The sequence below is a fragment of the Heterodontus francisci genome, chromosome 45 (assembly GCF_036365525.1).
Source record: "Heterodontus francisci isolate sHetFra1 chromosome 45, sHetFra1.hap1, whole genome shotgun sequence".
Taxonomy (NCBI): Eukaryota; Metazoa; Chordata; class Chondrichthyes; order Heterodontiformes; family Heterodontidae; genus Heterodontus; species Heterodontus francisci.
In genome coordinates this window covers 8,501,480-8,515,286 of record NC_090415.1, presented here as the reverse complement: position 1 = coordinate 8,515,286, position 13,807 = coordinate 8,501,480, and the positions used below count along the sequence as shown (strand labels likewise).

The following is a 13,807-nucleotide window of genomic DNA, read 5'->3' as shown; positions in this document are numbered from 1 at the left end:
TATTCAATGATGGGCATCCACAACCCTCTGGGGTAGATAATTCCAAAAAATCACAACCCTTTGAATGTATGAGTCGCTGAGTCAAAATCCTGGAACTCCCTTCCTAACAGCACTGTTGGTGTACCTACACGCCAAGGACTGCAGCAGTTCAAGAAGGCAGCTCACCATCACCTTCTCATGGGCAATTAGGGATGGGCAATAAATGCTGGCCTGGCTGGCGACGCCCACATCCCATGAATGAATAATAAAAAATGCACGCAAATCTTTCTGTACCCGCAGAGTTCTACAATCCTCTGCCATTGCAACAATATACTATTTCTCTATTCTTTCTGCCAAAGTTCACAAGTTCACATTTTCGTACATTATACTCCATCTGCGAAATTTGTTCCCAGTCACTTAACATATCTATATCCGTTCGCAGTCACCTTATGGCCTGATGACAGCTTGCTCTCCTATTTATCTTTGTGCCATCAGCAAATTTCGTAACAATGCATTCGGTACCTTCATCCAAGTCGTTGATATAGACTGTAAATCGTTGAGGCCTCAACACTGATGCCTGTGGAACCCGAAAGTGACCCATTTATCCCTAATCTCTGTGTAGGCTCACTTAAGGCACGGTTTGGTAGACAGAGCTTACTTTTGACTCCAGCACTTTTGGATCTTCCCTTACCCTAGTCTGTTTTTCCTAAGCCCATATTGAGCTGCGTGGTTACATTTAATGATTTTTGCATTTGTGGCTCTGGACACCTTTCCTTTTTCAATCTGTTTAGACTCTTAGTTTCTAAACAAAGTGCAGCCTTCTTATTCTTCCTACTATCATGCACAACTCCACATATCAAATTCGTTTGTCATGTAGAAACCGATTATGGCAGTTTGGCAATATCTTCCTTTATTTTCTCACAGGCTTCCTCAATCTTAACTCGACCCCCAAATTTTGCTTCCAACCGGAAATTCTGATTCAGGTCACCAAATCGTTTTCACTCTTTTGATTGCACTGAAATACATTTTTTTGTCGCAGTGAAGTGATGAGGGAGGGCAGTAATTCTGGTCTAATCTGCCCGGCGGGAAACTGACGGAATCGAGTGGGTCACATAGCACTACATTTGAATTGAGTGTAAAATATGGATGAATGTAGTTGTGCCACCCAATTCTGCCAGTTTCCCGCCGGATCAGTTAGGTAAAATTATCATTTATTTCCAGACAGGGGAAAAAAATTGCCTTTGCCAACTCCGTGTTAACAACATAGTTAATAAAGCAGGGAACGTGGCACCTTTTACTGTCTGAGCAAAATCGCTTTGGTGTAACTTTTCATCTTTTATCTAGGGCCTACAAAACCGGAAAGGTGTGGAACTTCCTGTGGAGGTTTAGTAAGGAAGTTACACCCCAAGTACCTCAATTTTGCCAATGTCTAATTACACCCAACTGTCAGCTCTGTTTAATTTCACTGGCAATGGAAATTAAGGGGCTTTTGTAATGGGCGAAATTGCCTCTCAACAGATGCACTATAACAATTCTTTTATTCGTTCATGGGATGGGGGCATCACTGGCTAGGCCAGCATTGATTGCACATCCCCAATTGCCCTTGAGAAGGTGGTGGTGAGCTGCCTTCTTGGACTGCTGCAGTCCATGTGGGGTAGGTAGACCTGCAGGGCTGTTAGGAAGGGAGTTGCAGGATTTTGACACAGCGACAGTGAAGGAACGGTCGATATAGTTCCAAATCAGGATGGGGTGTCGCTTAGAGGGGAACTTGCACATACTGGCGTTCCCATGCATCTGCTGCGCCTGTCCTCTAAATTGTGGGTTTGTAAGCTGCTGTGAGGTTAGTCTGTGGAACAACTGTCCCAAACTTTGGCACAAGCCCCCTAAATGTTAGTGACTTTGCAAGGTCGATAGGGCTGTGCTTGCTTTTGTCGTTTCAGGCTGGTCCGTCTGATTTCATTCCTGAAGGATTTCGTAGTCATTGTATCCAACTGACCTGCTTGCTAGCCCATTTAAGAATCAACCACATTGCTGTAATTCAGGTGTCACATGTAGGCCAGAGAAGGACGGGAGGTTTTTCTTCTCTGAAGTGCATTACTGAACATATTGCTTTTTTTGTTACAGCAACCAATAATACTTTTGCGGCCATCATTACACTTGCTTTTAATTCCAATTTTCTTTTTGTAATGGAGTTGAAATGCTATTCTTTGCTGTGTTGGGATTTGAACCACTATTCCCTGAACAACACCCTGAATGACTAATTCACTAACAATACCACAAAGCCACTGCCTCCCTTGTCTGCCATTGCCCGTCCATGTCGTATTTCACAGCCACAATCCCTCAAATACTTGAGCACAAACCTCAAAGTCTGACCTTTGCAATGGCAAAAACCATTCAAATATCACTTCACCTCACAAATTATGCACCGAGTGGAAAAGTCCATTCACGACGGTGCAGCCGCACTTAAAGTAATCTTATTTCAAGTTGAAACACTTCACAGAGTTCGATTAAAAAAAAGATTGCTAGAAATGTGCCGTTACAAGCACATAAATGTTAAAACAAGCACTCACCACCCATCAAAAGTATAAAGACGGCTGACAACATCTTGGCCCGAGAGTGCCGAGGTGAGCGTATATGCAAGCGCGCAAGCGTGAACTGAGCCTCAGTAACAATTAAGCTCTGTTAACTATAAGGGAAGTCTTTCATAGAAACTAATGCAAAAAAAATCGACATGGCACCCATATTTGGAAAGCATATTGCACAAACAGGATGTCCATGAATCAGATGGAAAGACATAAAGAGGAAGAATAATGCCTGACACATGAATCACATTGTCAGCGATAATAGCAAATTTCGTTAAGAATGTCAATGACCTTGCAGTTTAATTCATAATGAGGCAGGGAGACGTTAATTAATTAAATGCAACATGGGATATTTTCTTCTGCCATAATTTGGACCTCTTTGTTAGTTGTTTTACTTTGCCCTCTGACAGGCCATGCGCTTTTGACATTCACTTGTCCGGTTCCCGATTTTGACAAGTGCCAGCTTCCGTTCCTGCCAATTTGCAGCAAGGCCAGGTGGAAATCTTCTAGTGCAGAGGACAGAGACTATGTCGCTATGACAACTCCTCAGTTTGCAAATGACAGAATTGCTGATGGAGCAACTCCTGAAGGGTAGAACAGTGTGCCTTTCCGCGGAGCTCCATGACAGCACAGCATGATGGTAGTTCTGCAAAGTTTCGCAACACTGGGTCTAGTTCTCGCTGTTTTGCATTTGCAAAGAAAGGTTTTGCCGCACTCGTTTTGGATTAACCCTGCAATGACATGTCAAATGCAAGTATCCAAAAAAAAAAAGCGCAGGGCGACGTCCTCTCGCCTTTGTTTCTGGCTAGATTGTTCACCAGTTATTTCCGCTGATTTTGCAAGAAGTCGTAAATGTATGATCTCCCTATCTCTGTGGTAACGATGTCATTGAAACATAAACACGAATCACTCACCCCATAAGATTAGGGAACATGGTAGTGTAGTGATAATGTCATTGAGCTAGTGATCCAGAAACACTGGGCTGGGGGCTCACCGTTTAATCCCACTATGGCAGCTGGTGGATTTTAAATCAATTAACAAAAACAAAACAAAACGTGGAATTGAAAGCTACTCTCAGAAAGTGTGCCAAGAAATCTTGATATGAAAGCTAGTCTCAGTACTGGTGCCATGAAACTATCATCGAGTGTTGTCAAAACCCATCTCGTTCACTAATATCCTTAAGGGAAGGAAATCTGCCTCCCTTACCTGCTCTGTCCTACATTTGACTCCAAACCCACAGCAATTTGGTTGACTCTAAACTGCCCTCTGAAATGGCCCAGCAATCCATTCAGTTTTCAAGGGCAATTGGAGCTGGGCAAAAAATATTGGCCTTGCCAGAGACACCAACGTCCTATTAAAGAGAAAAAATCGAAGACTGAATTTTGTGCTGTATTTCAAGAAGGATAGTGTGAAATACACTAGGAAGAAAATAGGTTGGAAAACACTCGGATTAAATTTGTACTATGAGGATGTATTGCGTATGATAATGGATAGCACATGGTTTAGGCTCTGATTCTACAAGTGAATGCTGAGTAAGCAGGAAAAGTAGGGTTAATGGAAACATAGAAAAATAGGAACACGAGTAGGCTATTCAACCATTCGAGCCTGCACCTCCATTCAATACGATCATGGCTGACCATCCAAACTCAGCACCCTGTTCCTGCTTTCTCCCCGTATCCCTTGATCCCATTAGCGCGAAGAACTATACCGAACTCTTTCTTGAATATATTTAACGATTTCACCTCAACTGCTTTCTGTGGTAGAGAATTCCACAGGTTCACCACTCTCTGGGTAAAGAAATCCCTCCTCATCTCAGTCCTAAATGGCTTACCCCTTATCCTTAGACTGTGACCCCTGGTCCTGGAATCCTCTGCCATCGGGAGCATCCGTCCTGCATCTATTCTGTCCAGCCCTGTTAGAATTCTGTATGTTTCGACGAGATCCCCTCTCATTCTTCTAAACTCTAGAGAATGCAAGCCTAATCGGCACAATCTCTCTTCATTCATCAGACCTGCCATCCCAGGAATCAGTCTGGTGAACCTTTGCTGCGCTCCTTCCATAGCAAGAATATCCTTCTTCAGATAAGTAGACCAAAACTGCACACTATACTCCAGATGTGGTCTCACCATGGCCTTGTATAATTGCAGCAAGATATCATTGCTCCTGTACTCGAACACTCTCGCTATGAAGGCCAACATACCATTTGCCTTCTTAACTGCCCTGCTGCACCTGCAAAATTACTTTTACCAACTGGTGTACAAGGACACCCAGGTCTCGCTGCACCTCCCCCTTTCCCAATCTATCGCCGTTCAGATAATAATCTACCTCTGTCTTTTTGCTACCAAAGGGGACAACCTCACATTTATCCACATTATATAAAGAGTAAGAGGGTAACCAGAGAAAGGGTTGGCCCACTCAAGGGCAGAGATGAGAATCTATGCGTGGAGCCAGAGGAAATGGGTGAGGTGCTAAATGAGTACTTTGCATCAGTATTCACCAAGGAGAAGGACTTGGTGGATGGTGAGCCTAGGGAAGGGAGTGCAGATAGTCTCAGTCATCTCATTATCAAAAAGGAGGAGGTGTTGGGTGACTTGCAAAGCATTAAGGTAGATAAGTCCCCAGGGCCTAATGGGATCTACCCTAGAATACTGAGGGAGGCAAGGGAAGAAATTGTTGGGGCCTTGACAGAAATCTTTGCATCCTCATTGGCTGTAGATGAGGTCCCAGAGGATTGGAGAATAGCCAATGTTGTTCCTCTGTTCAAGGAGGGTGGTAAGGATAATCCAGGAAATTATAGACCGGTGAGCCTTACGTCAGTGGTTGGGAAACTATGAGAGAGGATTCTTCGGGACAGGACTTACTCCCATTTTGAAACAAACGAACTTATTAGCGAGATACAGCATGGTTTTGTGAAGGGGAGGTCGTGTCTTACTAATTTGATTGAGTTTTTTGAGGAAGTAACGAAGATGATTGATGAGGGAAGGGCGGTGGATTTTGTCTATATGGACTTTAGTAAAGCTTTTGACAAGGTCCCGCATGGCAGACTGGTGCAAAAGGTGAAGTCACACGGGATCAGAGGTGAGCTGGCAAGATGGATACAGAACTGGCTCTGTCACAGAAGACAGGAGGGTTGTGACTAATGGTTTTCCGCAGGGATCGGTGCTGGTACCTTTGCTGTTTGTAGTATATATAAATGTTTTGGAGGAAAATGTAGCTGGTCTGATTAGTAAGTTTGCGGACGACACAAAGGTTGGTGGAGTTGCGGATAGTGATGAGGATTGTCAGAGGATACGGCAGGATATAGATCGGTTGGAGACTTGGGCAGAGAAATAGCAGATGGAGTTTAATCCAGACAAATGTGAGGTAATGCATTTTGGAAGGTCTAATGCAGGTGGGAGGTATACAGTAAATGGCAGAACCCTTAGGAGTATTGACAGGCAGAGAGATCTGGGCGTACAGGTCCACAGGTCACTGAAAGTGGCAACGCAGGTGGATAAGGTAGTCAAGAAGGTATATGGCATGCTTGCCTTCATCGGTCGGGGCATAGAGTATAAAAATTGGCGAATCATGTTGCAGCTGTACAGAACCTTAGTTAGGCCACACTTAGAATATTGCGTGCAATTCTGGTTGCCACACTACCAGAAGGACGTGGAGGCTTTGGAGAGGGTACAGAGGAGGTTTACCAGGATGTTGCCTGGTCTGGAGGGCATTAGCTATGAGGAGAGGTTGGAAAACCTCGGATTGTTTTCACTGGAACGACGGAGGTGGAGGGGTGACATGATAGAGGTTTACAAAGTTATGCACGGCATGGACAGAGTGGATGGTAAGAAGCTTTTTCCCAGGGTGGAAGAGTCAGTTACTAGAGGGCATAGGTTTAAGGTGCGAGGGGCAAAGTTTAGAGGGGATGTGCGAGGCACGTTTTTTACACAGAGGGTGGTGAGTGCCTGGAACTTGCTGCCAGGAGAGGTGGTGGAAGCAGATACGATAGTGACGTTTAAGAGACATCTTGACAAATATATGAATAGGAAGGGAATAGAGGGATATGGGTCCCGGAAGTGCAGAAGGTGTTAGTTTCGGCAGGCATCAAAATCGGCGCAGGCTTGGAGGGCCGAATGGCCTTTTCCTGTGCTGTACTGTTCTTTGTTCTTTGTTCTTTTGTTTATACTGCATCTGCCATGTATTTGCCCATGCACTCAACCTGTCCAAATCACACCGGAGCTTCTCTGCATCCTCCTCGAGCTCACACTCCCACCTAGCTTTGTGTCGTCTGCAAATGTGGACTTATTGCATTTAATTCCCTCATCTGTATCATTAATATATGTTGTGACTGGCTGGGGTCCTAGCACTGATCCCTACGGTACCCCATTAGTCACTGCCTGCCGGTCTAAAAAATACCCCTTTTTTTTCCTACTCTTTGTTTCGTCTCTGCCAACCAGTTCTCTATCCACGTCAATATATTACCCACAGTCCAATGTGCTTTAATTTTGAGCGCTAATCTCTTATGCAATTGACAAAGCGCCAACATTTTTGTACCTAGTTTTGAGCCATCAGGCAGATATTCCTCTTGCACCGGAATGCAAAACATGTGATAGTGTACTGACCGCCCATTATCCGAAGTGCAAGACGTGCAATCATGTGTTTTTTCCCCTGAAAGCAGTGATTTTAGAAAAGTTGGGGAGACCAAATGCGCATTGTAAAGTAACCCTGAACTTCTGCTCTCCTGCCAGTTTAACTCTCCATCGCAATCCCATTTCAGCAGCTGTGTCCTCGCATCATCCCAAGGTCATCTCGAGGAGCACTATCACATCTTTCTATTAGGCACTTTACAGCATTTCCCCCTCAACGTTGACTTTAAATTATAAACAACGCTTCACTTTTCTTCAACAGCAATTGCTGTTAATTCATTTGCGGTAAAATTTCTATGTCCTCTGTCCCCATTTTTTTTCTGCACTTGTCCTATTGCTACACCTTATGCCTTGCACCATCATCCCTTTTATCAATGAATCCCTCCTGCACTCTACCCTGATCCAAACCAGGTCCTGCGTTTCCCCCTTCTCTTCCTTGGCTTAAAAATTGCTAAATGGCCAATATTGATCAAAGGTGATCGAAATAAAACGTTAACTCTGTTTCTTTCTCCACAGATGCTGCCTGATCTGTAGATGTTTCATCTACATCAATGGCCCCACATACTTGTAAGTGTATAAGTTGTGAATTGGAATATCTCCAAAGGGGCATTTCGACCCAGGTAAGAAATTCTAACTTAGCAGGTTTATCCAAACTTCCTTCAAAAGCACCTTCAAATCCGCAACTTCCACCGCCTAGATGGACAAGTGCAGCAGGCACAGCTGGGAACACCACCTCCTGCAAGTTCCCCTCCAAATCACGCACCATCCTGACCCTGGGACTATATTGCCATTTCTTTCCTGTTGCTGGGTCAAAATCCTGGAGCGCGCTCTCTCTGTCTCTCTCTGTCTCTCTCTCTAACAGCACTGTGTATGTTCCAACAGCACATGGACTGCAGCTGTTCAAGAAGGTGACTCACCGACACCTTCTCAAGGGCAATTAGGAATGGGTAATAAATGCTGGCCTTGCCAACTATACCGACATCCCATCAACGAATGATAATAACAACAACAATAAAAAAAAAGCGTTGGATTTAAAGCTGATATTTACTCTGGTAAGATTCGAAGGTTATAACCGTGAAATAAAATCACAAATCAATGACATCAGTACTCAATGTGAATGGAGCTCATGCAAAGACAAAGTTGTGGCACACAATGATTGCATAACAATCATCTCAGAATTGAGAGGCTTGGAGAATTCCATCTGTAACCCTCCATGTATAAATAGGCTGACTTTCAGTAATGCATATCGCAGTCATATAAAAACGTAATCTTTTATCACTCTGATTGATCAATAATGGCATGCTCCAGACAATCAACGTGAACCGTAGTTCTCCGTGAAGGTCTATGGGGTCCGATCGTCTTATGAATGAGTCTACGTCGTCAGCGTGTGGTGATGTCATATTTATCACCAGGAAAGTAATCTTTGGTCATAGAATTGTACTGAATTGCATCGAACTGACAGCGCAGAAAAAAGCAGGTCTTATGCTCAACAGGCGTCACACGTCAAGTTACCTCATTTCACCCCATCAACATATCGTTCAGTTCATTTCGCCTCCCTGCACGTACCTGGCTTCCCCAATGAAATTCGCCTCACACCGCCTGGTATCGTCTCACAATCTGTGAGAAAATAAACTTCTGCCGAATTCCTTAATGGATTTATTAGTGATGGTCTTACATTTATGGCCCCTGGATTTGGGCTTCCTCACTTGCAGAAGCATCTTCTCTGCCTCTAACCTGTAAATCCCCTTCATCATTTTTAAAACAGCTGTCAGGTTACCAGGGCGGCACAGTGGCGCAGTGGTTAGCACCGTAGCCTCACAGCTCTAGTGACCCGGGTTCAATTCTGGGTACTGCCTGTGTGGAGTTTGCAAGTTCTCCCTGTGTCTGCGTGGGTTTCCTCCGGGTGCTCCGGTTTCCTCCCACAAGCCAAAAGACTTGCAGGTTGATAGGTAAATTGGCCTTAGCAATTGCCCCTAGTATAGGTAGGTGGTAGGGAAATATAGGGACAGGTGGGGATGTGGTAGGAATATGGCATTAGTATAAATAAGTGGTTGATGGTCGGCACAGACTCGGTGGGCCGAAGGGCCTGTTTCAGTGCTGTATCTCTAAACTTTGTTTTATCAATTCTAAAGGAAGGAGACGATATCGTTGCTATAATGGAAACTTGGCTTAAAGAGGGGCAAGAAACTGGTGGTGAGCCGCCTTCTGAAGCAATTGCTGTCCGTCTGGTGTAGGTACACCAACAGTGCTGTTAGGGAGGGAGTTCCAGGTGTTTGAGCCAGCGGTAGTGAAAGAAAGGAAATATCATTCCAAGTATGTGGCTTGGAGGGGAACTTGCTGGTGGTGGTGTTCTACTGCGTCTGCTGCCCTTGTGCATCTGGGTGGTGTAAGTCATGGATTTGTAAGGTGACATCGAAGGTGACTTAATGATATTTTTATTCGTTCATGGGATGTGGGCATCGCTGACTAGGCTCGCATTTGTTGCCCATCCCTAATTCCCCTTGAGAAGGTAGCGGTGAGCTGCCTTCTTGAACCGCTACAGTTCCTGAAGTGTAGGTACACCAACATTGCAATTAGGAAGGGAGTTCCAGGGTTTTGACCAGTGAAGGAATGGCAATATACTTCCAAGTCACACACGTGGTATTATATGAACAGTCGTATTCTAAATACGAAATTGGCTAAAGGATAGCAGACAGAAAGTGTTGTGTGGCTTGGGGGGGGAGGGGGTGGGGGGAACTTGCAGATGGTGATGTTCCCATGCATCTGCTGCCATTTGTCTTTTAGGTGGTAGAGGTCACAGCTTTAGAAGGTGATGTCCAAGGAGCCTGGACGAGTTGCTGCAGTGATTCTTGTACATGGTACACACTGCTGCCATTGTGCATCAGTTGTGAAGGGATTGAATGTTGACGGTGCTAAATGGGGTGACAATCAAGCGGGCTGCTTTGTTCTGGATGGTGTCGAGCTTCTTGAGAGTTGTTGTAGATGCACCCATCCAGGCTAGTACAGAGTATTCCTTCACTCTAGCCCTGCAGATGGCAGACTGGCAGTGGTGGGTCAGGAGGTGAGTTACTCGCTAACGAATTCCTAGGCTCTGACCTGCTCTTGTAGCCACAGCATGAACGTGGCTGGTCCAATTCGGAACCTGGTCCATGATAACCCCCAGGATGTTGATAGTGGGGGATTCAGTGAAGATAATTACATTGAATATCAAGGGGAGATGGTTCGATTTTCTCTTGTTTGAGATGGTCATTGTCTGGCACTTGTGTGGCACGAATGTTGCTTGACACTTATTTGCCCAAGCCCGGATGTTGCCGGAGTCTTGCTGCATCTGGACACGGGCAGCTTCAGTATCTGAGGAACTGTAAATGGTGCTGAACATGGTGCAATCAGAAAATGCTGCAGTGCGTCTTGAATATCGTACACACTGCTGCCACTGTGCGTTGGTGTTGGAGGGAATAAATGTTTAAGGTGGTCAATGAGGTGCCAATAAAGCGGCCTTCTTCTTCCTGCATGGTGTCAAGCTTCTTGGGCGTTCGTGGAGATGCAAAGTATTCCATAACACTGCTGACATACGCCTTGAAGATGGTAGACAAACCTTGGGGAGTCCAGAGGTGCAGAATTCCCAGCCTTTTACCTGCTCTTGTAGCCACAGCATTTATATGGTTGATCCAGTTCTGTGTTTGATCAGTTATAACCCCAGGATGTGTAATTGTGGGAAGTTTTAACGATGACAATGCCGTTGAACGTGAAGTGGAGATGGTTGGATTCTCGCTTCTTGCAGATGATTATTAGATGGCACGTGTGTGGCTTGGATGTCACTTGTCATTTATCAGACTAAACGTGAAAGTTGTCAAGGTCTTGCTGCATGTGGACACGTACTGCTTCAGTCTGTCAGGAGTCACGAATGGCATTTTACATTGTGCACTCATCAGTGAACATCCTTACTTCAGACCATATGACGGAGGGAAGGTCAATGATGAAGCGGCTGAAAATGGCTGGGCTCAGGACACTACCCTGAGCAACTGCTCCAGAGATATCCAAAGCTTAGATGTTTGTCCTCCAAGAACCACAACCATCTTCCTTTGTGCTAGGTATGACTCCAACCAGTGATGACTCTTCCACCAGATTCCCATTGACTTTACTTTTGCTAGTGCTTCTTGATGCCACACTTGGCCCATTGCTGCCTTGATGGCAAGGGCAGTCATCCTCATCTCAACACTTGAATGGAGCTCTCGTGTAATGTTTGGACCAAGGCTGTAATGAGGTCGGGAGGCGGGTGGTCCTGGTAGAATACAAACTGAGCATCGGTGAGCAAATTGAGGGCTGCTTGATAATGCTATTGATGACACTTCCATCACTTTGTTGTAAACTGATGGGGCGTTAGTTGACCGTATTGCATTTACCCAGCTTTTTTCTGGATAGCAACTAAGTGAGCATTGTTCTACTTAGTCGTGGAAATGCCCGTGTTGGAGCTGTAATGCAACAGCTTGACAAGGGACGGGGCTAGTTATGGAGCACAGATCTTCAGTACTATTGCCAGGATGTTCTCAGGGCCCATAGTATTTGCAGTATCCAGTTTCTTCATATGTTTCTCGATATTAAGTGGAGTGAATCTAATTGGCTGAAGACTGGCTGGGATCTATGATGCTGGGGACCTCCGAAGGAGGCAGAGATGAATTAACCACTCGGGGCTTCTGGCTGAGGATACTTGGAATTGCTTCAGTCTTAACTTTTGAACTGACGTGAGCCTCCCACCCCTCCGCCTCCCTCGCTCCCTGAAATCATCAAGAATGAAGATGGTTGTGGAGCCTTCTCCTCCAGTTAGTTGTTTAATTGCCCACCACCATTCACAGTTGGGTGTGGCAGGACTGCATACCTTTGATCTGATCCATTGGTTGTGGGGACACTTAGCTCTGTCTAGCACGTGCTGTTTCCACTGTTTTGCTTGCATGCAGTCCTGTGTTGTCGCTTCACCAGGTTGACACGTTATTTTTAGATGTGCCTGGTGCTACTCCAGGGTTCAGGCCCTGTCTGATGGTATTAGTAGAGTGAGAAGAGGCCAGGTCATGAGGTTATAGATTGCGATTGGATGCAATTCTGATGGCCCACAAGGGCTCATTTTGCCCCATTTTCTGCTGCTGAGCCTTTTTTCCTGAATCTATCCCATTTAGCACAGTGACTGTGCCACACAGCACGATGGATGGTATGCTCATTGTCAACACAGGACTTCGAATTGAACTTGTGTCCCGAGGTCATTAGTCAGGGTGTCTATATTACTAGTCCAGCAACATTATCACTACACCATCCAGCTGGAAAGAAGTATGCAGCAGTGTCCTCTAAAGGTCAGAATTGTAACCATTGATTTGCTGATTATATATATAAAATTCACCTTGAAGTGGGAATAGGTAATCAAAATTCCAAGCTATGTGTAGATAAACAATGGCGATGCAGAAAATAGTGAGCATGGCAGCTGCAGACTCAGGAATACATAAACAGACAGGCGAAATGGACAGAGGCATGGCAGTGTGAAGTGATAGACATGGCAAAAAATAACATGGCAGCGCAGTTTGATTTAAATGGTACTATCTTGAGGGGGTGCAAGAACTGAAGGACCAGGGTGTGCAAATTCACAAATCATTGGCAGAACAATTTCAGAAGAATATGTGCAACATATTTGACTTTGTAACTGTAGAGTATGAACACTAACACAAGTAAGCCCTGCTAAACATTCACAATCCACTGATCCGGCCTCAGCTGGATCTTTGTGTACAATTCTGAGCGGCACATTTTACTAAGGATGCAAGGTTCTGGGAAGGGCGCACTGGAGGTTTGCCAGGTTCCTACTCTGGATGAGCAAGTTCAGTTATTTGCAGAGATCGCAGAATCTAGGATTGTTCTTCTTAGAGCAGCGAAGGCGAAGGGCAGACCTAATAGAGTTATTCAAAATTATGAGGGTCCCTGACATAGCAAGTAAAGGAGAATGGCTTCATCTGCTGAGTGGATGGGAAACCGGAGCAAGAGAGTTGAAATTATTAGCAGCAAAACTAGAGGGGAATTGAGATACTTTGGTTCACATCGCATGGTAGCACCAGAAGGTCTCGACATGAAAGGGTGATGGAATCTGATTCCATCAGAAAGGAAATTGGCATGTCATTGAAGAAGAGAAAATGTCAGAATTATGATAGTGTGGAAATAAATTGAAGAGCTCGCACAGAAACAAGTGTGAATGTCTCAATGGCCTCCTTCAGTTCCTTAAGATTCTATGACTGTGAACATTTAAGAGAAAGCTAGATAAATACATGAGGAATAAAGTGGTACTTGCATGTGTTCTTAGAATTACATGAACTATGGTGTGAGGAGACATAGAGCTTTAGGACAGAATGGCCTGGTTCTAAGTTCTACATGCCATGTATTTTGTAGTTGATCACACACATATTCCATTTTTTTTCTTCCGGTATATTCTGCAAGCTTTGGGCCCTTTGGGTGCTTTCTAAACTCTGAATCTCCAGCCGCAAACCAGAATTAACCCACCTCGCCTGAGCTCGACCCTTATGTCGTTACAAGATTGATTAGATGGTTTAATCGTGAGGAAGCCGTTGGATTTTCCTGACCTACTGCCAC

General features: G+C 44.8%; 1 protein-coding gene across 7 annotated transcripts in view; it reads right to left on the bottom strand.

Moving 5' to 3' along the window:
• Positions 1–2,660, bottom strand: part of LOC137356341 (carcinoembryonic antigen-related cell adhesion molecule 6-like) — a 65,182-nt gene extending 62,522 nt beyond the window's left edge. For 4 of the 7 annotated variants that reach the window (XR_010971032.1, XM_068022226.1, XM_068022224.1 and 1 more), the window contains exon 1: positions 2,550–2,658. Coding sequence is in view for 6 of the 7 variants with exons in the window: in XM_068022226.1 (XP_067878327.1) it covers positions 2,550–2,583 (34 nt within the window). In the remaining variant the exon portion in view is untranslated. Of the gene's footprint in view, positions 1–2,549 lie in introns of all 7 variants that reach the window. The other 3 variants (XM_068022222.1, XM_068022225.1, XM_068022223.1) reach the window with 2 other exon arrangements.
• Positions 2,661–13,807: the final 11,147 nt, after the last annotated feature.